The sequence below is a fragment of the Pantherophis guttatus genome, chromosome 14 (genome assembly GCF_059756535.1).
Source record: "Pantherophis guttatus breed Tessera chromosome 14, ASM5975653v1, whole genome shotgun sequence".
In the NCBI taxonomy this organism is placed as follows: Eukaryota; Metazoa; Chordata; class Lepidosauria; order Squamata; family Colubridae; genus Pantherophis; species Pantherophis guttatus.
Window position 1 is genome coordinate 995,118 of NC_142076.1, and position 22,589 is coordinate 1,017,706.

The 22,589-nt window shown below is 47.8% G+C and overlaps 1 protein-coding gene across 2 annotated transcripts in view; it reads left to right on the forward strand.

Annotated features, from left to right (window-relative positions):
• The window catches only part of NHERF2 (NHERF family PDZ scaffold protein 2), a 90,331-nt gene that overhangs the window by 58,758 nt on the left and 8,984 nt on the right, over nucleotides 1-22,589 (forward strand). The window contains exons 3-6 of one of the 2 annotated variants that reach the window (XM_034420658.3): nucleotides 9,197-9,379; nucleotides 13,194-13,347; nucleotides 15,704-15,747; nucleotides 16,391-16,450. In XM_034420658.3, coding sequence (XP_034276549.2) covers nucleotides 9,197-9,379; nucleotides 13,194-13,347; nucleotides 15,704-15,747; nucleotides 16,391-16,450 — 441 coding nt within the window. The remainder of the gene's footprint in view (nucleotides 1-9,196; nucleotides 9,380-13,193; nucleotides 13,348-15,703; nucleotides 15,748-16,390; nucleotides 16,451-22,589) is intronic. The other variant, XM_034420659.3, reaches the window with a different exon arrangement.

The window sequence follows — 22,589 nt, forward strand, 5'->3', positions numbered from 1 at the left end:
ATCTGTTCCTCTTCTTTAGCAACAGTAGAGAGTAGCACTTTTTAAAAAAGGCCTCTTGGCAGCCTCCGAACACGCCCCCCACCCCCACAGCTTTCCTTGGGAGTTTTGGAAACTATGAACAACTGGGGGGGGGGGGGGAAACCTCCAGACATGCAAGCCCAGCCCTTCTCCACCGCATTACTAAGTACAGGAATCCCAGATGTCACCAAAACCATCTTCTCCTTTTCACGTTTGAAATCAGGTTCTCTTTCATCAAACTAAATAAAAAATAATAGGAACAAATGCAGGACAATTTCTCTGCCTGGCACTAATTAACAGAGCCAGAAACAAGATGTCTTTGAGATTGGGTGTAGGATCCCATCCAGCTGTGCTGTGCGATCGCCAGAGCTGGTTTTTTTTACTTTTTTAAAGCATTTTTTTACTACCTATTCACCCGAGCCAGTAGTAAAAAATGCTTTAAAAAAGTAAAAAAAAAAAAAAAAGCCTCTGACAATCACAGCTGTGCTGTGCGTTCGTCGGAACCTTTTAAAAACTTTTTAAAAGTATTTTTTACTACCTATTTGCCGGTAGTAAAAAATGTTTTTAAAAAGTTTTTTTAAAAGGTTCCCACGCGTGCCACAGCTGATCACCCCCCCCCGCACTGTTCTACTTACCTTCCCAAGCCTCCTTTTGGCGCACACTGCACATGCGTGTGCATAGCTCGCGTTTGGTGTGCACTGTGCATGCACGCATGCATGGCCAACGAACCGGTAGTAAACTGGTTCAGATTTCACCACTGATCCCACCGTCTAAAAATCAAAGGAAATCCTACCAAAATGTCCCTTAAAATATAAAAAATATAAAAAATCCACCTGGGCCTTCTATAATTTTGTAAACAGCAAACATAAAGACTCAAGATCCGTCCCACCACTAAAAGGGCCAAACGGGAAAGACTGTAATGATGAAACCTTTAAGGCCAACCTCTTCAACACGTTCTTCGGTTCAGTCCTTGTAAACAGCAATGGATCATGCCCCACATTTCCCAATTGTACCACAACTAATCACAATGATCTACTACTACATCTACTACAGAAGATGCCATCATAAACGCATTACCCAACCTAAAACCATCTCTATCTATTGGCCCTGATGGATTATGTGTCTACTTCTTTAAAAATCTTTCAACCACCATAGCAGAACCTCTTAGTATAATCTATGAAATATCTTTCAAATCCAGTTACTTGCCTAATTTATGGTCACTAGCCACAGTCATCCCTATTTTCAAAAAGGGTGACCCCAGCCTAGTTGAAAATTACAGACCAATCTCGTTATGTTGCATCACATGCAAAGACATGGAATCAATCATAAACCAATCCATTATCCTCTATTTAGACCAACAACCTACTTTCTAACAAGCAGTTTGGCTTCAGAAAAAAACTGTCGTGCAATCTGCAACTCCTACACTGCAAAAACATATGGACTTCCAACTCGACCAGGGTAAAGCAAAAGATGCAATTTATATAGACTTCTGTAAAGCCTTTGATTCAGTAGTACACAACAAGCTACTTCTAAAACTAAAATCTTATGGCATTTCCGGATCCCTGCATAAGTGGATAGCTGCGTTCCTATCTAACAAGCAACAAGTGGTCAAAATAGGGAACGCCCTATCAAACCCTGCACCAGTTAACAGTGGTGTCCCCCAAGGAAGTGTTTTAGGACCCACGCTCTTTATACTTTACATAAATGACCTTTGCAATCATATTATAAGCAACTGCGTTCTCTTCGCTGATGATGTAAAACTATTCAACACCACCGACAATGCTGCTACCCTACAGAAAGACCTTGACTATCTATCAGAATGGTCAAACAATTGGCAACTCCAAATTTCAACCAACAAATGTTCTGTCTTACATATTGGCAAAAAAAAAATCAAAACACTAAATACAAGGTGGGCGGATACGACCTTATAGACGACCCTCATTCTATTAAGGACCTTGGAGTACTCATCTCAAATGATCTAAGTGCCAGAGCTCACTGTAACAACATTGCCAAAAAAGCATTAAAAGTTGTTAACCTAATCTTGCGTAGCTTCTTCTCCGGTAATATTGAACTGCAAACCAGGGCATACAAAACTTTTGCTAGACCAATTCTTGAATACAGCTCGTCTGTTTGGAATCAACACTGCATATCGGACATTAATACAATTGAATGAGTCCAGAGATATTTCACGAGAAGAGTCCTCCATTCCTCTGCTCACAACAGAATACCTTATGCCGCCAGACTTCAAATTTTGGGATTAGACAATTTATTAGAACTTTGCCATCTTCGGTCAGACCTAAGCGTAGTACATAAAATTATCTGCTACAATGTCCTATCTGTCAATGACTACTTCAGCTTCAACCACAACAATACACGAGCACACAATAGATACAAACTTGTGGTAAACCGTGCTAAACATGATTACAGAAAATACGACTTCAGTAACAGAGTTGTCAGCGCCTGGAATGCACTACCTGCCTCTGTGGTTTCTTCCCCAAACCCCCAAAACTTTAACCTTAAATTGTCCACTGTAGACCTCACCCCATTCCTAAGAGGTCTGTAAGGGACATGCATAAGCGCACCAGTGCGCCTTCCATCCCTCTCCTAATGTTCCCTTTTATATGTATCCATTTCATGTATTCATAATCATGTTTATACTTTGATCTGTTACCTATTACAAGCTTGACTCAATCAATCAATCAATCAATCAATCAATCAATCAATTAATCAATCAATCTTGTGGCAAAATAAGTTTACCCCACTGCAGGCAGTAAACCAAAGCCACTGGCTCCAGTTTTCCAGACTCCAAAAGCCCCTTTCTTTCTTTCTTCCTTCCTTCCTTTCTTTTCTGCTCCTTAAATCTTCACTTCTGTCTGTTCTGAATTATGTCCAATACCCAAAGTGCAAAGCCAGCCCTTCCAGTCACAGCACCCCCCCCCAAATACTTTGCCAAGGTGGGACAAAGATCGTATGTCCTTAAACAATTTATTTGGTGCCAGTAGCATTCTTGGCCTTTTAGGCAGCTGGAAAGATACTTGCCAGACCAAATTAATCTAGTGGGACAAATTCTCCTCAATTAAGAAAAAAACCTGAGAGAGGCTTGTCTGAAGCCTTGCTCTGAGTTGGAGAAATCGTCTTTGACAAGGAATGTTTTCAGAAATGGAAGCTTGGTTCCCCCAAAGCATGTGGGGGTAGCTTTTCCACCAGCAGTCCTACTAAGGACTATCTGCATTGCAGGGACTATTTGGGGGGCAGATGTGGGAGAAGAAGCAAGAAAATGTAGGTGCGAGATTTCAAAAACAATGCATTGCAGTTAGGAAGTATGGAGTGAAGTGGCAAGTTTGAAAAGTGAAATGAATGGTAATATGGCCAGGGAATACTTCCTTTACATGAGCTAAATCTCCAGGAAAAGATTAATTGTATTTTCGGATGCAGAAGGAACTTGCTGAAGGCCTGTTAACCCTTGAAGGAATCTTGAATGACTAGAGGTAGGCAAATGTTGCCTTTTTATTTCAAGGTTTCAAGGACAGTGGATAATTAGTCTGACCAGTATTTGGAAAGATTCTAGAATAGATCATAGAGAAATAGATTGTATGGAGCTGGATAATTAGGTAGCACTAGAGGTCAGCCTGGATTTGCTAAGATCAAAGATTTTCGTGATTTGATTGGCTAACTTCCAAGACAGGTTGTGGGGATGATATAGGCATAAATATCTTGATTTCAGTCTTTCATCTATTTTGATTGACAAGCTAGTTGAATATGTGCTGGATGGCATAGCAATTAAGTGGGCTGGAAAATTGTACCTGGAATTTGCGCAGCCTGAATCCTCATTAGGCTTGAGAGGAAGTAAGTCAGGTGTAGCTTTCAACATTTTTTGTAATGACTTGAAGGTGGAGAGATCCAATGTGCAGATGACACAATGTTGGATAATAGAAAACAAATTAAAATTAAATCTATCTTGACATGTTATAAAAATATCCGTGAAGTGCTATGGAAACAAATACATCAGACTTCACTTAAAAGAAGAAATCAAATGTCCGAGTGGGGGATAAAGGGTGTAGCCAAAATGCCTATGGAGAAAAAAAAATGGAGAAATGGGATGATGCGACTCTGCAAGCATGTTCAGCGCTTGTCAGTCTTGTTCTACCTTTGCAAGAAAAGTGACGTTGATGTTTGCAGTTCCATACTGTAATGGACAACAGGAAGAAGCTGCTTGGTTTTTGCTTTCCTTTCTGGCAGGTTAAAAGTACCCAGGAGTAGCACACCTTTTCTGATTAACAAATTGTATTAAAAACAGAAGCTTTTGTGAGCTGCCCCTTTGTTTTCTTCTTTGTTTTCTTCTGGCACCCAACATGAGTCCTATCTAAAAAAAGAAAGAAGGGGAAATAGGGCTTAAAATAAGTAACATTTTATGCAAGACAAATAAAAATGAAAAATAACTTGAATGCTTTGGAAAGGCATTCTTTGCTATAGCAGGTTTTTTTCCCCTCAGTTTGCACCCTTGTTGTTACTGTTCCTACTTTCATGATGCTCTTTATTTTTCCATAGCCATCTGGGGCTAATTTGAACCCGGCTGCAGACCATTTACATGAACCTGTTGCTTTGTAGGAGCCCTTGGTTAGAGGTTTTGGTTTCAAGCAATGGCCCAGGCCAGAGGGGTTTGTGGGGTAGAAGCGCTTGCTTGGTGGGGGACATTTGTCTTCAATTAAGAAACAGCCTTTGCTGCATGAAGTCATGCTGGTGACAGCTTGGAGCAATGCATTAGTGGTACTTGCCTGAACTTTTGCTTGTATAGAACAATATCCTGACATAACGTGCTTTGAAAGAGACAAATCTCCCAAATATACGTAGCTACTTTCTACAATCTGAAGATGTTCGGTTGAGAGGAATTCTGTGTGGACAAAGTACATCCTTCCCCAGCTACAACTCCATCCCCAACTTATATTCAAACCAGGGGTAAAATGTTCCCGGTTTGGACCGGATCACCCGATCCAGTAGCGATGGTGGCAGGTGGTTTGGAGAACTGGTAGCAAAAATCTCTGCCCCCCCCCCATGCCCAGTTGAGCCGCGCAATCATCAAAGGCTTTTTAAAAAACTTTTAAAAGCATTTTTTCTACAACCTCTTTGGCCACACTGTTCTACTTACCGCATGCTGTCTTTTGCCGTGCACTGTGCGTGCGCACCTCACATTTGGTGTGTGGTGCGCACTGCGCACGCGCAGCCAGCGAACCGGTAGTAAACCGGTTCAGATTTCACCACTGATTCAAACTTTCTGCCACTTCTCCGGAAAGAAGTCACCTGGGTGGCTTGCAGCCTTGAGGGGTTTTATGATAGTTAAATGAGCTAAGGGGAAAGAGCCCGAAGGCCACTGAGTTGGAATAGCAATTCTGTTGGTCATTATTGCTCAGTTGCTTTTGACTCTGCGTCTTGGTGGAAATCATGGCTGTTGTACCATCTTGTCCTCTGCCAGCGCTTTTTTTCAATTTTTGCAAGCATCAGGGTCTTCTCCACTGACTCCAGTTTTTGCATTGTGCCTGCAAAGTATTTCGGTTTCAGCTTTATCCTTCCAGCAAGAGCCTATTTTGACTTCGTCCAGCCTCAGATGATTTGGCCTTCTGATCGTCCAAGGTGCTCTCAGCCATTTTCTCCAGCAACACAGCTCAGTGCTTCCTTCTTTCTTTTCTGATGCTCCGGCTTTCACAGCCAGGCGTTACAGCTGGGAAAACGTTGGCCTGGACAACAACTAACTTTGCTGCAGTCTGAGGCTTCTGCACTTCAGAGTAGCCGTAGTCTTTCTCCTAAGTAAGAAACCTCTGCTTATTCCAGTTGCCACCCCATTGAAGTTTCCACCCCAGGAAGACAAAGTCTGCCGCTTGTTCAATTTCCTTTCTGTCTATTTGCATCGAGTTGGCATTGCCTGTTGAGAGAAGCTGAGGCCTTTTTAAATACTGAACCACAAGGCTGGCTTTGGCCCTCTCTTTTTCATCCTTAAGGAGACAGCTGACTTCTCCCTCGCCTCCAGCCATCCAAGTGGCATTTCAGCGTCTCTGAGCTGCTGAAGTTTTCCCAGCGGTTTAATCCCAATTCCTGAATCTTCTAATTCAGAATTTCTGAATGCGATTTAAGTAAATAAAGTAAACAATCTTGGCTTTTCCCCACGTTTAGTTGCTCCACATGCCATTTTATGAGTTGAGTCCTGCAACTCTTTCAGGAGGCAGATGAGGTAGCCCTTGGCACCCAGAGTTTAAGCGCCTGCAAAAATGCTTTGTATAACCAATAAGGCAAAAACAGAATTCGTTTTGGAACTCCCTGACCTTTTCCACTATCAGACGTTAGCAAAATTATTTTAGGTGCTCCTGTCTCTTCTTACTGCAAGTTCTCTATTCTTCTATCCTGGGTCTTTGCCAGTCCCAGTTTGAAACTTTGAAAGAAATATATTCAGAAAGAAGTAATCCTGAGTTAATAGAAAATAGGAATTATATGAATGAGAACAAATTTGTATACTAAATGAGACCTTATCTGGGTGGTGGGGTAGAGACCCCAATATGCCATGCACACCTCTTTTCATAATTTCCATGCTTGTTGAGACAAGGATATAGTCTCTGTCTCTCTGAGAGGTGGGGGCGGAGGGAGAGAACCTTCATTCTGCCAAACCAATTGTGCAGCATGGCCTTGCTTTTAAAGGTGATGGCTCCAGGCCCAGCAGTTGGCTTGACAGGATGGCCCGAAGGATGCCAGACCAGCATCCTTCCTGGGAGGGAAGAGCTTCGTGGGAGCTGGGGGTGGGAGGGGGATGGCAGGAAGCATTTTATGGTCACGGGGGGCTTCGGAGGAGCCTCCTTATGCTGTCCTTGTGGCAGAAAGTGTATGAACCGGTTGGAAACTATCCACGGAGAGAAGCAGCCTAGAACTAAGAAATTTCCTAATGGTGAGAACAACCAATCAGTGGAATAGCTGGACTTCAGAAATTGTGGGTGCTCCATCACTGGAGGCTTTCTGAAAGAGACAGGACAACGATTTGTCTGAAATGCTATAGGGTCTCATACTTGAGCAGGGAGTTGTACTAGAAGACCTCCAAAGTCCCTTCCAACTCTATTCTTCTATGTTCTCTGAGTGACCTTCTCTCCAAGTTCAGCTGGCTCAGAAAGATCGGCTTCCTCAGTGGTATCTTTTTAGCCTGTTGTCCTCTTTCAGCCTGCATTAACTCCTGGTCTCTTCATGGATACATCTATTTGGTTTTCTTTGGCAGTGTTCTTTTGCGATGTTTCATCTTGCCAGTCCTGGAATCTCCTGGTGGTCTCCTCTCTAAATCTCAACCAGGTTGAGCCAGCTGAGCTTTTTGAGATCTGCCAAGCTGGGCTGTTCCTTAGCAAATCAAATCTTAGTTTTACATTATTTATTTTTCAGACTTCGCGTAGGAGAAAGAATTGCAAAACCTGGGGCTGAGTGACAAGGGGGTCAGCCTGGAATACCTATGTAGCCCCAAGCAAACTAAGTCCAGCAGCTCCCACTGACCTTTATCTAACTCTAAGCAGGTGCTGACTTTAGTTAAGAAGATTTCTGTGCAGAGGCTTAGGCAATAAATCAGTTTAATTGAACCTTCATGTGTGGATCTAATCCGTACGTCTGACACTTAGATAATTAAGACTGATGGCTGAGAACTGGCCTCCTCTTTTCTGTCAGGCCAAGAGGTACACAGTGTGTTAGTTTTTTCAATGGATGTGGATTTTCTATTTTTCTTGCTTTTCTTGTAGAGGGAGCTTTAGATATTTTCTTTATTTTTTTTAAACTACATTTTAATCCTATTGTAAACTATAGTCTGAATGGAAGTGGGAGAAAGCTACACTGAGTCACTTGCAGAGTGTTGCTCACAGCAGGGTGGGAGGAGGAGAACTGGGGGCCCCAACGAGTGGAGACCCAGAGTGGGCAAAGTTCTCGATTCAAAGACCCATTTCTGATCCTGGCTATTTGTTTCTCTGCTCCTTGCAAAACATTTATGCTTCCTGGGTTCAATGCTCCATCCATAGCAGTTCTGGAAGAGCCGTCTAGGATCAGATCCACTCCATGTGAAGGCTGTACTTCAAGGGTGGGTTCCACTTACCTTTGCTACCGGTTTGCAATGGGAGCACGCACGTGCAGATTGTCCGTGATGACATCTGGGCGGGTGGGCGGAGCCTCCTGCCACCGTTACTACCAGTTCGCAAGAACCAGACTGAACCGGTAGCAACCCATGGAGTGTGCATGCAGTGCTTTTGCTGAACTGTTAGTGGTCTCATGCTTGCTGCTCTGAATCAGGAGCCCCCTTCCTTGCTGATCACTGTGGCTGCCCTATGGAAGAAGAGGCCTCCTCCTTATTAGCGGATAAATCTGCAGAATCAAAGAAGTTGCCCATTGGTGTTTATTTGTGATGGCTATAACGACCCTTAGAGGATAAACAAAATCAGGTATATTATTTTTTCATGTTAGAAGGCAAATATATGTAGTCAGTGGTGGAATTCAAATTTTTTTACTACCAGTTCTATGGGCGTGGCTTGGTGGGTGTGGCAGAGGAAGGATACTGCAAAATCCCCACTCCTGGGGGAAGGATATTGCAAAATCTCCATTCCCACCCCACTCTGGGGCCAGCCAGAAGTGGTATTTGCCGGTTCTCCAAACTACTCAAAATTTCTGCTATCGGTTCTCCAGAACCTGTCAGAAGCTGCTGAATAGCACCCCTGTATGTAGTTTTTTATAATTCAGTTTTTCTATGCATTTCATTGTTCAGTGGAAGTTTGGTCTATGCCTGAAAATAAACCAGCCTAGTGAAGGGAGGTCTTTCCCCTTACTCTGATGGATCAAAAATGCCTTCTCTTTTTCCCCATTTTGCTTAAGGGAGAGCTTCTACCTTTGTCTCTTGGGGTTCTTCTTCCACGTAATGCGCAGGGATGAATTGCTGTTGAGCTGATCAGGCCTAGCTAATTTTATCTTCTTGCCATTTAGTAAGCCCCTCAGATGTATTCTGTCAGGATGGGATGGGACAATTGATTTTATCCAAGACATTTCCTCCCATTGAGTCTATTTATACTCTGTCCTCCTGGCGTTTGGGCGGGCAGGTCTTGCTTGGTGCTTCTATGGGGCTCCTTATTGTTACCAAAGAAGAAAAAACAATGCCTTTTTCTCTTTTTTCCCCCCAACCCAGGATGTGAATGGGCAGGCCAAGGATCCTTTGGGGCCCCGACTTTGCCACCTCAAGAAAGGGCCCAATGGCTACGGGTTCAACCTGCACAGCGAGAAGTCCAGGCCTGGCCAGTTCATCCGCTCGGTGGATCCAGATTCCCCGGCATTCAAGGCGGGTCTCCGGCCACAAGACAGACTTGTGGAGGTAATGAGGGGATCTGGGAAGCAGGAGAAGGATCCTGCCTCTTGGAGGGGAATGTTATTGCCACTCCTAGGTGGCAAGACATGTTTGAGGTGTTTTTTCTCACTCTGTTTATACAACATCATCCTCAGCGAGTGGATAGGCAAAAGGAAGCCAAAACCAGAGTTGGCATCAAGTGAAAGCTTTGGTTTTACAGGTTTATTTTATTCATTTATCAAATTTCCACACTGCCCATCTCATCTATTTTATTGCAGTTTACAATAAAAACATACAGGGGTATAAAAAGCGTAATTAAAAAACAAACACAGCATGAAGAACAAGGTTAAAATGAGGATGTTAAAAAGTTAAAAAAGAGGCAGAGGGAATGCCCTCGAGTCTCCATTCCCGAGGGATCCCCGTCTCCGAGAGAGAAGCCCGAGCAGGAGCTGATCCAGAAGAGGAAACCCTGGGCTGGGGCTGCCTTCCCTGGGGACAGTGATGGGTTGCTACCGGTTCGCCCTGGATCAGGCGAACCAGTAGCTGTGGCGCCGGGAGGCTCCCCCCACCCGCCCAGGCCTGCCAGAAGCGTCGTGCACGCGTGAGCATGCACACACCCATGAGTGAACCGGTAGCAGCTGAAATTGAAACCCCTACTGCCTGGGGGGGGGCCCTGAGCGCTCTTTGAGCTGGCTGGTTCGCTTGTAGATGTTTTGTTACACAACCTGGTACAGGTAATTTCAACCTAAAACTGCAGTGGAGCTTGCCCATTGCGGCCGTATCAGTGGTGGATTTCTACTGGTTCACCCTGGTTTGGGTGAACCGGTAGTGGTGGTGGTGGGAGGCTCCGCCCACCCGCCCGGACATCATCACGGATGCTCTGGGCATGCGCAGAAGGTTTTGCGCATGTGTAGAAGTGCCGCATATGAGTGAAACGAGCGTGCTCATGCGCACGCTCACAGTTCCAAACCGGTAACGAAGGTAAGTGGAAGCCACTCCTGGGCCGTATGTCGTGACAGTTGTAAAAGGAGCCGTTTTCATGACTGATCCGTTTTTATGACCTTTTCTGCAGCAGTCCGTAAGCGAACATAGTCGTGTAAAACGAACGCCATGGCTGCTAAGCAAACTCATTCTTTGCTGTGGCATAGTTTTGCCAAAAACCAGAAGTTACAGATAGTCCTCTACTTATGACCATAATTTAGCCCCAAATTTTCACTGCTAAGCAAGACAGCTGTTAAGTGACCTATGCCTTATTTTATGACCTTCATTGCCACAGTCATTAAGTCAATCACTGCAGTTGTTAAGTGAACCATGCGTTTTTTAAGTAAATCTGACTTCCGTTGATTTTCTTTGTCAAAAGTCTGAGTCTCCAGAGAAGGGCGGCATATAAATCAAATAAATAAATAAATAAATAAAAAAGCCAGTTGGGAAGGTTAAAACGGGGATCGCGCAACCCCAGGAGGCTGCAACCGTCATAAATGCCCACCTTTGCCAAGCACCCATGACCGTGGGGATGCTGCAGTGGCCGTAAGTGTGAAAAATGGTCATAAGTCACTTTTTTCAGTGTCATAGTCACTTCGAACAGTTGTTAAATGAATGGTTGTAAGTCAAGGACTACCTTATTCAGCTAACCCATAGTAAACCATGGTCACCTGATTGTGTGTGTGGGGGGTCTGCAAATGTGGCTGCATTGCCAAGTGCCTAAAGTGCAGTCATGTGACTGGGGGGGGAGGGGGGAGCGACCGTCAGAACTTTGGAACCAGGTCAGGTAAGGAAACATCTGAAAGCAAACCACAAGCTCAGAGAGCACCAAGAACCCCCCAATTCAGTCCTGAGCTGCAGAGACCCTCTTCCCTTTGCGCCCTTCTCTGGGGCAATTCTTGTGGGGCATCCCGGAAAAGGCTCTTTCGGACTGTTTCCTTTTCTCCAAGCGGGTGCATGGACTTCTGAGAGGGAAGAGAAAGAGAAGTCCTCCTTTCCTGCCGCTCAATACCTCACCCATCGGCCTCTGATAATTAATTTAGCACACCTGGCGCATTTCCCAGACACATAAATGGACTCGGTGACCTGTGGAGGCGCCACCCAATCCAGGCACCTCCTGCTCTTCAGGACTGGCATCAATGTTTGATGGGCTGTTCCTCCACTTGGGAGTGTTTGGCTGGTGCAGGGGGAGGGAGGGAGGGAGGGAGGGAGGGGCGGCTTTCTTCTATTTGCTCTTTTGGCCCCTTCGAGCTCCCTTCAGCCTCCCGCAGCCCCCGCCAGGCCACCTGTTTAAACACTGCAAGCGCAAGGTTGCCAGGAGGGGAGAAGGTTGGCAGTGTCTCCAGGGCTATGTCTGGAGAGCTCTGTGGGCACCTGCAGGGGTTCTACCCCCCCTTCCCCACTGATTACTTAAAGGGGAGGGAGAGAGCCAGAGCGGCCATTGAGAGTGGGCTGGAAATGGAGGCTGACCGGGAGAGGGTTGGCCAGAAGAATGAAGTCTTGCTGGAATCAGCACAATAAGTAATGAATCTTGTGGATATTTGCAACTCCAGGACCTGTGTTCCCAAGGATCAACTCCCAAGGAAGAGGTGGTGGGCATTTAACAGGTGTAGCCTTGCCCGGGGATGGAGACAGCAGGAACTGCTCAGCTTCATTTGACAGATCTTCCCTCCTCTGCTCCCCTCCTCACAGCATGTTACTTGTTATACGTTACTCTGCATTTGCTGTTTTTGATAATGTGCATCGTGTGCTAATACCAATGTCAGCCCTGTGAGGTAGACCAGATCCGGAAACGCCTCCCATGGGAGGAGTAGAACTCGACTTGATTGAGCGTGGCTAGAAGACCACAGCTGGCCTGATTCTGCTTCTCCTCCCATCCCTCTTCCATCACAGAAGGGTCACCCCGAATCCCTTCCTAATGCTCTCTGCCTTCCCAGGGCTTAAGCAATGCCTCCAGCCCCTGGCTCCTGAATATGGCTCTCTCTCTCTGAGGGGTTATTTAGCCTCTGCGCATGGACAAAGAGGCTTCATTATCCCACCTGGCAAATGGGCAGCCTCCTGGAGCAAATATTGCCTTCATCCTCATTTATAGTCCTCTGAACATTACAGAGCTGGTCTGATCCTTTGTCTTGCATAAAATAATATGCATATACTGTATGTGTGTGACATAGACACACAGAGACACTATATATTTTTGCCACTGAAAACTAAAGCTGGGAGCTGGGTCTTTTTTGGGTTCTGGCATCCCACTTCTTGCTGGGGTTGATGATGCAGCAAGAAAATCATTGGAACTTAAATAATGTTCCATGCTACGTAGTTCACATTGTGTGACAGGGTTGCCATGGGCTGGCTGGTTTTTGATTAGGAAGTGGTGTGAACAAGGTAATTATGGCTTGTAGCCACTGAGATGGGCAATTGCTTCTTTAGGACCACAGGTGGTTTACCACTATTCCTCCAGTGCCCCATAATCTCCTCCCTGAGTCTCTCTGTGTGTATATTATGGCACATGATGTAATCACAGTTTGGTGAGCTACAGCGAATAGCCCCTTAGTGTTCCATAAGTGCATGCTTTGAGAACTTGATGTCTTGGGAAGAGAAAATCCCATCAGGGTGGCTGATGGGTAAAAGAGCAGCCCCGAAAAAGTAAAAATGAAAAATGAAAGTTAAAAGAAAAGATGAATGAAAAATGATGGAAATGACTGTACATGTAAATGTGTTTATGAAAAATAGAAATAAAAACTTTTTTTAAGAAAAGGGTGGCCGATGGAAGTTCTCTGTACTCTAAGTGTTACTTTCTCTGGTGTTGCCCTAATGTGCATTTCTTACCAGCTTCTTCCTTTTTGGTTTGGCTGTCCTGCAGGTCAATGGGATCAACGTGGAAGGCATGAGGCATTCAGAAGTTGTGGCCCACATCAAGTCTATGGAAAACGAAACGAGGTTGCTAGTAGTGGACCCTGCCACAGATGAACATTTCAAGAAACGTGGTGTCGCTCCTGCTGAAGAACACATTCGAGGTGAGGGATTCCACCAGGGGCCTGTTCTTGAGAAAGGCACCTCGGCTCTCCTGTAGGTTAACCTCAACCGCCAAATCTATTTCTAAGGCCTCAGCCCTGAAGAAGTGAGAAATGAAATTGCAGGCTATAACCCAATGCTTTGAAAACTTGGCCATTTTAAGATGTGTGGACTTCAGCTCCCAGAATTCTCACCCAGCAGTGATTTCTGGGAGTTGAAGTCCACACATCTTGAAATTGCCATGTTTGACAAGCACTTACATACTCTAAAAGGCCCTGTCATTTCCAGAACTGCAGCTGATACATGTGCCCAAAGGGGGACCTATAAACTGTGTTTTATAGGTAAATTAAGCCCACTCCTTCCCACTTTTGAGCAGAAAAGCTGTTGTAAAGTGGCTGAAGAAAATCAAGAATGTCACCATTAGATGCTGGCGGAAGGGCAGACATGGAGTGCCAGATACCTTCCATGGACAGAACTGGAACCAAATTTTCCGCAAGTCCTCTTGGCAGTCGCAAGTGAAGTAAACAGATTTTGAAAGCATCCGTAGCTAATTCTCTTAGACTAGAATAGGCAACTTACCCATCTGCCTGGGGAGAGCGGGGATGAGGTATCAAACAGACATTAGAAAAGGAATGGAACTTTGTATGATTGCAGCTGCCATTGTGACTTTTTTGACCTCCCTCTTGGGCAGATGCCCCTGCTGCCCAGCTATAAATGTCCATCTTTCCATTTTGAGAGTGGGCATGACAGCCATAGGCCTCCCAGGGGCCCCCTCCCTTTCCCACACTTAAAAGTGTCCCAGGAATCCCCCAGCTGACCCTGCCCTCTCCTGGGGCTGCAGCGGGTGTCCGGTTGTCCTTCAGCAGGTTGGACTTGCAAGACCCAGGTCTCAAACAGAGCGAGGACTGGATCCCAGCAGCTACACAGACTCCCGGCTCCTTCTTGCCTGGGGGTGGGGGTGGGGGTGGGGAGGGAGATCATACCTTCCACCCAACCTATATGATTCCACCACCAGCTTCCCCTTCCCCCGCTTAGCCAGGCTGAATGGAGAGCTCTGTGTTTTTAGCACAGCTGTTTCCCATTGAAGCTGCCTGCCCTCTTTTCTGGCTCTCAGTGGAAAGAAAGACTCCAAAAGAACAACTCGGAGATTTTTGCAGTGGGGGGAGGGGAGGGAGGGAAGCGGCTGGTGTCAGATGTTGAGCTCAGGAACAACCAAGAGACGGATTGGAGATACTTTCTTCTTGGCTCCGCGTAGAAGGAGCCCCCGGTTCTCTTTGCAAGCAGCAGCAGCAGCAGCAGACGACGCAGGCAGAGTGCCAGAAGAAACCACTAGTGCCCAGACCTGCTTTCCAAATGCTGCAGGCCAGGCTCAGATATGGCCCTTCTTTCTTCTGGGCAAGGGGCTGCGGAGGGGTTGGCCGGGCCCTCAGGGGAGTTGTCAGCACAGGGAGAGAGGAGAGGGAAGCTTCCTGCAACATTAAGGTTTGAGCTCCTGATTTTGCAGGCTGCTTCTGGTTCAACTGGCCTGATGCCACCTTGGCACTTAATGTGCCCTTGGAGCAGGCAGCATGCCCCTTTTTCCGCCTGTGTGGTGTAGCAGAGAGTGTTGGGTTTGGGCTGGGTTCAGATCACTGACCCCTCATGGGAGCAGAAGAATGAGAAGGTGAGATTTTGGAGGACACCATGGGATGGATCTGAGCTCCCTGCAGTTTGGGGAGTTGTTGGATTCCAGAACCTGGAGCTTTGCCCATTCTGAGTTGGCTGATGGGGGTTGATGTTCTACAAGTTCTCAGCAGAGACAGGCCCACGAACTCACCTGGCATAGCTAACAAACCCAGCTACATTAGGGCCATCACTACACTGAGCAGCAACCCTGACCCAACCCTGGGCCTGATCCCTACTTGAATCAGTTCCCCAGTTCCAGCACGTGTGTGTCTATGTTGGGATCAGAATGGGAGAAAGAGAACCTTTCTGCATTTCACGCTAGCAAAAATAAAGTCTCCCCCAAGTTGATTTCAAGAGCGGTGACTGTATGGACACAGCTGCGTCCTTCCTTGCAGAAAGAGGCTCCCCCAGGCCTCTTTCTGGGCTGGTTGGTGGTTACTTCCCAGCCTAGGTGACCAGTGGGTCTCTACCCCTGCACTAACCCTTGTGACCCGTTCTCACTTAACCATGGGCTGTCCTGTGCTGTGACCCAAGGTGGAGCTCTTCTGCGCAACCTGCCACTCTGGGTGGGTCCTCGCCCCGGAAGCTGCAGAATTGGTGGCTCTCCGACCCAGAGCGGGCCAATCCTCTGCACGGGGTTAGGGATTTCACAGGAACGGTTGCTCATTGGCGTTGTTTCTGCATTTTCTGCAGGGGGAATTCCTCCACCTATGACGAATGGGTCAGCGCAAACACAGGTAAGCGGAGCTGAGCGTTGGTCGTTCTTTTTGGGGGGAGAATTTTGGAAACCATTCTGTCCTAGTCAACTTCTCCAGCCGGCAAGTTTGGTCATTTGGTCTCCCCTTGCAGGACCCAGGGATTTTGGCCCTGAGGCCAGAGAGCCATAAGCGATCCTTTGAAATGGATCCAGGATTGCTTTCCATCTCTAGACGTGTGACAGGAATTCTCTGGCCATTGCTGACTGGAGCACCGTTGCCTTTGGGGGCTGTGAGGGACCCCAGGTTCTTCCAGTTCAACCTCATGACGTTGAGCCATAATAATGCACATCTGCTCTGCCTTTGCACAATCAGAACACCTAAGCCTAGCCTTTAAACCTCACCTGATGTCCTAGCGGAATGTGATAAGTCAGCCTGGTGTGGTTTGTTCAACAAACCATGGCTTGGTGTGCAGCCCAAACCAGGTCTCTGAAAGAAGGTCATGGCCTGTTTTTCCTTTCTCTTCACTTGCCCAAAGAGTCTCAATTTTTTTTTTCTTTAACTGAGCAGGGTGTCTGCCTTTGCAAAGCCCTCCAGCTGCTTTCTCCAACCAATAAAGGGGGGTCTTTCCCAGCCACCCTCCATGTCTTGTGATAAATGTGCCCCCTTTTTCCATCCCTCACAGCTGAATGGCGGATCCATGTCTTCGTCCCACAGCGATTGCCAAAGTCCTGAGGAGGCCGAGGTAAAGAAGCAGCCTTTTTCCTCATCCAGGCCAAGGACTGACTTGCCAACCACCAAGAGTTCACCCTTCTCATAGAATCCTAGGGCTGGAAGGGTCCCTGAAGGTCATCTAGTTCAAGTCAGGATTCTCCTTATACTCCACCTACTCTCCCATGGTGGGCTGTGGCCTTCTTGGTCCTGTCCCGTTCTCCTTGTTCCTTTTTTATTAGTCTTTGTCTTTTTTATCTTCTTGTCTTCTTTATATGTCGTTCTGAACTCTTCCCGCCATGGGCAGCTCTCCCGTCCAGCATCGCTTTTTAGCTTCCAGCCCTTTGCATGTCAAGTTTTCCCCTCTAGCTTTTAGCCTTTTCTCCCCCTTTCCTCTTCTTTATTCTGAGCAGCTTGTGAAGTTTTCCTCCCACTTTACGCCTTCCACAGCCAGCATTTCACGCCCTCTTCTCTTGCTCTGAGTCTTCCCTCCCTCCTTGCTCCCTAAGCAGTTCAACATCTGCTGGCCCCGTCCCAGAGGTGGCCGCAGTCAAGCTGTCTTCCCTCCGGCGTCCCAAAAGGCTCCGCTGATCCACAGAGACGCGACAAACGGGTAGGCCGTGTAAACGCAAAAGGGATTCGGATTTTTTCCACCCTGCAACGTCTGTCATGGAGCAATGGACAGGCCGCCCTCGCCCAGCCCTGCAATTAAAGCCCTTAATTGCATTCAAATGTGAAAGAAAATATTTCCATGCAATACGGCTTATTTGTTGCTCTTTCTTTAAGAGCGAAACTCTGTGGCGCTTGACAGCGTGGCTTTGATTAGGAAGGATCCGCTCAGGCACTTGCAAGAGAGCAGCTGGATCTTGGCTTGCGGGCGTCCCGCTCCGCATTCTTTCCACGCTTGGGGGGCCCGAGGGGAGGCAGCAGAGGGGAGGGAGTGGGGAGAAGGCTCTGCTGCTCTCAACCTGCTTTTGCCAGCCTGGGGAGAGGAGATGATTTCTGAGCAGGATCGGGTGGGTCCTTTGTGTGGGATCTTGCCAGGGGGGTTGGGGGGGGTGAAGCTCGGCTGGCATGAAGGAAGTGGCTGTTGTCCTTGTTTGGACACTCATGTCCAGGGGGGGCCTCTCGCTCTTCAAGCTGCTTTGGTTCCAGGGGCAACTCGGTGCAGTGTGTGTGTCTCCCCCCACCCCACCCCGTCTCACTCTGGCTGCTCCACTTGGCCGCTCCTGTTACACGGCTGAGAGAGAAGGAGGCTCTCTGAGTTATTTCCCACTGCTGCCCCCAAGTCATTCTGCTGTACAGGTAGTCCTTGACTTATGACCACATGGAGCCTGGAATTTTGATTGTAATTCATAGCAGTCATAAATCAAGGTACCACGTGGCCAGACTATTTTACAACCATGTTTACAAAGTCATAAAGTGAGTCATAGCCGGTGCCAATCCCAATTGGCTCCCTGGTTCTCTGAGGAGCTGAGGGAGATGAAGCGCCAGAAAAGACGCTTGGAGAGCGATTGGAGGGCCAGCCGTTCCGAATCTGACCGAACACTGGTGAGGTCTCATATTAAGATCTACCTAGTGGCGATAAGACTGGCAAAATCTAATTATTTTTCCGCTCTTATTGTGTCTGCAGAGAACCGCCCAGCCGCCCTGTTTAGGGTGACCTGCTCCTTACTTCATTTGGGAGCGCAGGAAGACCCCTTGCAGGGCAGGGCTGAGGATTTTGTGCAATATCTGCATGACAAAATCGCTCAGCTTCGGGAAGGCTTGGACTCCGACTGGGTAGGTTCAGATGGGGTGAGGGAGGTGGGTCTTGAGAGTGTTATCTGGGAGGAGTTTGACCCTGTGACTCCCGAGGATGTGGACAGGATTCTGGGTAGACTTAGCGCTGCCACATGTTTATTGGACCCGTGTCCCTCCTGGTTGGTGCTGGCCTCCCGGGCGGTCACACGAGGCTGGCTCCAGGAGATTATTAACGCTTCTCTGAGTGAGGGTTTCTTCCCCTCTGCCTTGAAAGAGGCGGTGGTGAGACCTCTCCTCAAGAAGCCTTCCCTGGACCCGGCTGTATTAGCGAACTATCGTCCAGTCTCCAGCCTTCGCTTTGTGGCGAAGATTGTTGAGAGTGTGGTGGCGCGACAACTTCCCCAGTACCTGGATGAAGCTGTTTATCTAGATCTGTACCAGTCGGGCTTCAGGCCTGGCTACAGCACAGAAACGGCATTGGTCGCATTGGTTGATGATCTCTGGAGGGCTCGGGACAGGGGTTGTTCCTCTGTCCTGGTCCTATTAGACCTCTCAGCAGCTTTTGATACCGTCGACCATGGTATCATGCTGCGCCAGTTGGAGGGGTTAGGAGTAGGGGGCACCATGTTGCGGTGGTTCTCCTCCTTCCTCTCTGACCGTACGCAGTCTGTGTTGGCAGGGGGGAAGAGGTCGACCTCGAGGCGCCTTGTTTGTGGGGTGCCGCAAGGACGGGTCCTCTCGCCCCTCCTGTTCAACATTTATGTGAAGCTGTGGGTGAGATCATCCGTGGTTTTGGGGTGAAGTTCCATCAGTACGCTGATGATACTCAGCTGTAAATCTCTACCCCGGACCACCCCAATGATGCCCTTGACGTGATGTCCCAGTGCCTGGAGGCCGTGCGGATCTGGATGGGGAGAAACAGGCTCAGACTCAACCCCTCCAAGAGCGAGTGGCTGTGGTTTCTGGCGTCCCATTACAGCCAGCTGGTTCCATCGCTGACTATTGGGGGTGAGATCTTAGCCCCTTCAGAGAGGGCTCGTAACTTGGGTGTCCTCCTGGATGCGCGGCTGTCTCTAGAAGATCATGTGACGGCTGTGGCCAAGGGGGCTTTTTATCAGGTTCGCCTGATTCACCAGTTGCGTCCCTTTCTGGATCGGGACTCCTTGCGCACGGTCACTCATGCCCTCGTCACTTCCCGTCTGGACTACTATAATGCTCTCTACATGGGGATCCCCTTGAAGAGCACCCGGAGGCTCCAACTGACCCAGAATGCGGCCGTGCGGGTGATTATGGGAGTGACACGGCATTCCCATGTAACACCACTCCTGCGTGAGCTGCACTGGCTCCCGGTGGTCTTCGGGTGCGATTCAAGGTGCTGGTTACCATCTTTAGAGCGCTCCATGGCTTAGGACCTGGGTACTTACGAGATTGCCTTCTCCAACTGATAGCCTCCCACAGGTCAGTGCGCTCCCACAGAGAGGGGCTCCTCAGGGTATCGTCAGTCAAACAATGTCGACTGGCGACACCCAGGGGGAGAGCCTTCTCTGTGGGGGCACCGACCCTCTGGAATGGATTGCCCCCAGAGATACGGATGATCCCTGACTTGCGCACCTTTCGCCGTGCCCTCAAGACGTTATTGTTCCAACAAGCTGGGTTGGCCTAAACATTAATTTTAATGGGTTGTTTTTGTTTTAATGACGTCGGGGCCAAATTATTTAATATGTTTTTAAATTGTTTTTAAATTTTATATGGGTATTTGTTTTATCTTTGGCTGTGCACCGCCCTGAGTCCTTCGGGAGAAGGGCGGTATAAAAATTAGATTAAATAAATAAATAAATGAATAAATAGCAGTCATTAAGCAAATCACATAGTTGTTAAGCGAATCCAGTATGGTGTTTTTTGCCATTCTCCTGGAAAATGGCAAAAAACGTTGTGAATTGCAGCCACGTGACTATGAGATGCTGCCACCAGTTGCCAATGTAAGCCGGTTGCCAAGCACCAGAAGTGGCAATAAGACAACCACGGGGAAGGGTGCAGCAATCATAACTCTGAAGACCGGCTGTGAGTAGCTGTTTCGAAGTCCGTTGTAACTTTGAAAGCTTGCTCATCAACCAGTTGTAAACCGAGGGCTCCCTCTACTCACCGTTGGCTCCGCTTGAAGGATTCCTTCTGCTTTGCGTGTAGAGAGATGCCATGGGGAGTGCTGTCTTCTTGGCAAATGATGTGGGGGGGGGGAAGGGGGCTGCTTTCTGGAACCGGAGAGGGGAACCAGGAAGCAGAGCTGGAGTGAGGTTTGGGCCTCTGGTGACGTTTGGGGATGCAGTTTTGGTCACATCGCCTCCCTGGTAGAGGGGAGTGGTGTCCGTATTTTGTCAGGCCTCCAAGGTAGGGCAGACCAGGAAGCTATAAGGGGAATACAGGAAGGTTCCTGTATTGTTGTGAAGTGTAATTACAGGAGGTTGAAAGCCCACCAGAGTTTCCCTCTGTCTCCTCTTGTAGCAAAGTGAATCAAGGTGGCACAATCTTGAGTGTGTTTCTCACTCCTTCCCTTGGCTAGGACTCTATTGTCCGTCCTTGCTCTTCTGTGCTGCCTTCAGGCTCATCTCTGCACTTCTTCACATAGTTTGACATGGAAGCTTAGCAGGGGCAAGGCAGTGAGATGAGAGGCAGCCCCTCTTGCTCCCCCCAGCCAGGAAGTAGGGACTGGGTGCTTTCCTCTTCCCAGAGTGCTCTTGACATGGAGGTTCTGGAGGGAGTTGCAGGAGGGGAGGGGAGGAAGGAGGGGGGCTGATGGGTGAGCTCTGATCCACATGCCACTAGAGGCCAGGTGCCCATGGTCCCCCCTCAAATGCTACCAGTAGGATCACGGGGACATTTTACTGGTTTTTACTTACAAAGCCCAGCCATCTTTTTGCTAAATTCCTTTGTTCGGAATTGTCCCATCCAATAACATCTCAGGGAAGAATATTACAGTTTCTCACTGCCGCATGAAATCAGGGAAGGTGCCACAATATAAATAGCACTTAGACTTATATACCACTTCACAGTGTTTCACATCCCTCTCTAAGCAATTTACAGAGTCAGCCTCTTGCCCCCAACAATCTGGATCCTCATTTTACCCACCTCAGAAGGATGGAAGGCTGAGTCAACCTTGAGCCTGGTGGGATTTGAACTACCAAATTGCAGGCAGCCAGCTGTCAGCAGAAGTAGCCTGCAGGACTACTAACCACTGCACCACCACAATGCTCCTGAAGTTATGGAACAGCCTTCCTTCCTCAGGACCATGGTATCTTCTGGACCATCTCTGAGAGTTGGGAGAGGGAGGCATGGCTCTCCTCCTTCCTCTGGACCCATTCCAGGTGGTGGTGATGCAGGGGAGAGATGGAACCCACAGCTCTGGTACTATGGGAGGCCTCAGGGCTGAAGACTCCCCCTACCCAGCATCTACAATCTACTTGCAGGTTCTGAGAGAAGCCATCAGCGATGTGCTGATGATACCCAGCCCTACATTTCTGCTCCTGGCCAAGAAGTATTTCCGTGGATGGCCTTGGAGGATATTGGGGGCTGCAGGAGGAAGAATAGGCTTCAGTTTATCCCTAGCAAGGCTTTGGGCTTTAGGGCCTCTGGATCCAAGAATTTGCCATCTCTTGTTCTGATGGACAGAACAGAACCAGTGCACAACCTGAGGGTCCTCTTGGACTTGCAGCTCCTGTTCAGTGAAAAGGTCAGGACTTTGTCTTGTGTGCCAATGGCATTATTTTCCAGACTGACATAATTACTCAGGCCTTAGTCGCAATGTGCTCTACATGGGGTTGCCCCCTTGAAGAACATTGAGAAACTTCAAAACTCTTCCAGAGGTTTTTTTAATGAGTTGGGGGAACATCACAGAAACATTTGTATTGCTGCAATTAGGTCGTTGATTATAGGAAGCAACCAAAATTGGTGTTTTAAAACCTTTGATGTTGGTTTCTTGACTGCTTATTAAAAGCAGGCCTTGAGATCCTTGCTTTCCTAACTGTCCTATTCCCTCTCAAACGCACATACACCACGGAGGATTCAAGGGGTTTATTGAGGCTTTCCAAGCTCTCCAAAAGTCTTCCCCAGGGAATCCCAGTTCAGCAACAAGCCACCCAGTGGTGGGTTCTGTCCGGTTCTTTAGAACCGGTAGTAAAAGCAGCACGAGGCTCCGCCCATCCGCCCGGATGTCATAATTGACGATCTGCGCATGCACAGAAGCTTCTGCACATGCATAGAAGGTGCTCCCATTGCGAACCGGTAGTAAAGGTAAGTAGAACCCACCCCTGAAGCAACCCCCAATGAGTTTCCCAATTCAGTTCTGAAATGACTCCCATAATGAATCCAAGGAGTTGGAGCAGTCTACAAGGCAAGGACAAGGTAGAAGCAAAGACAGGCACATCCACACCAAAGTC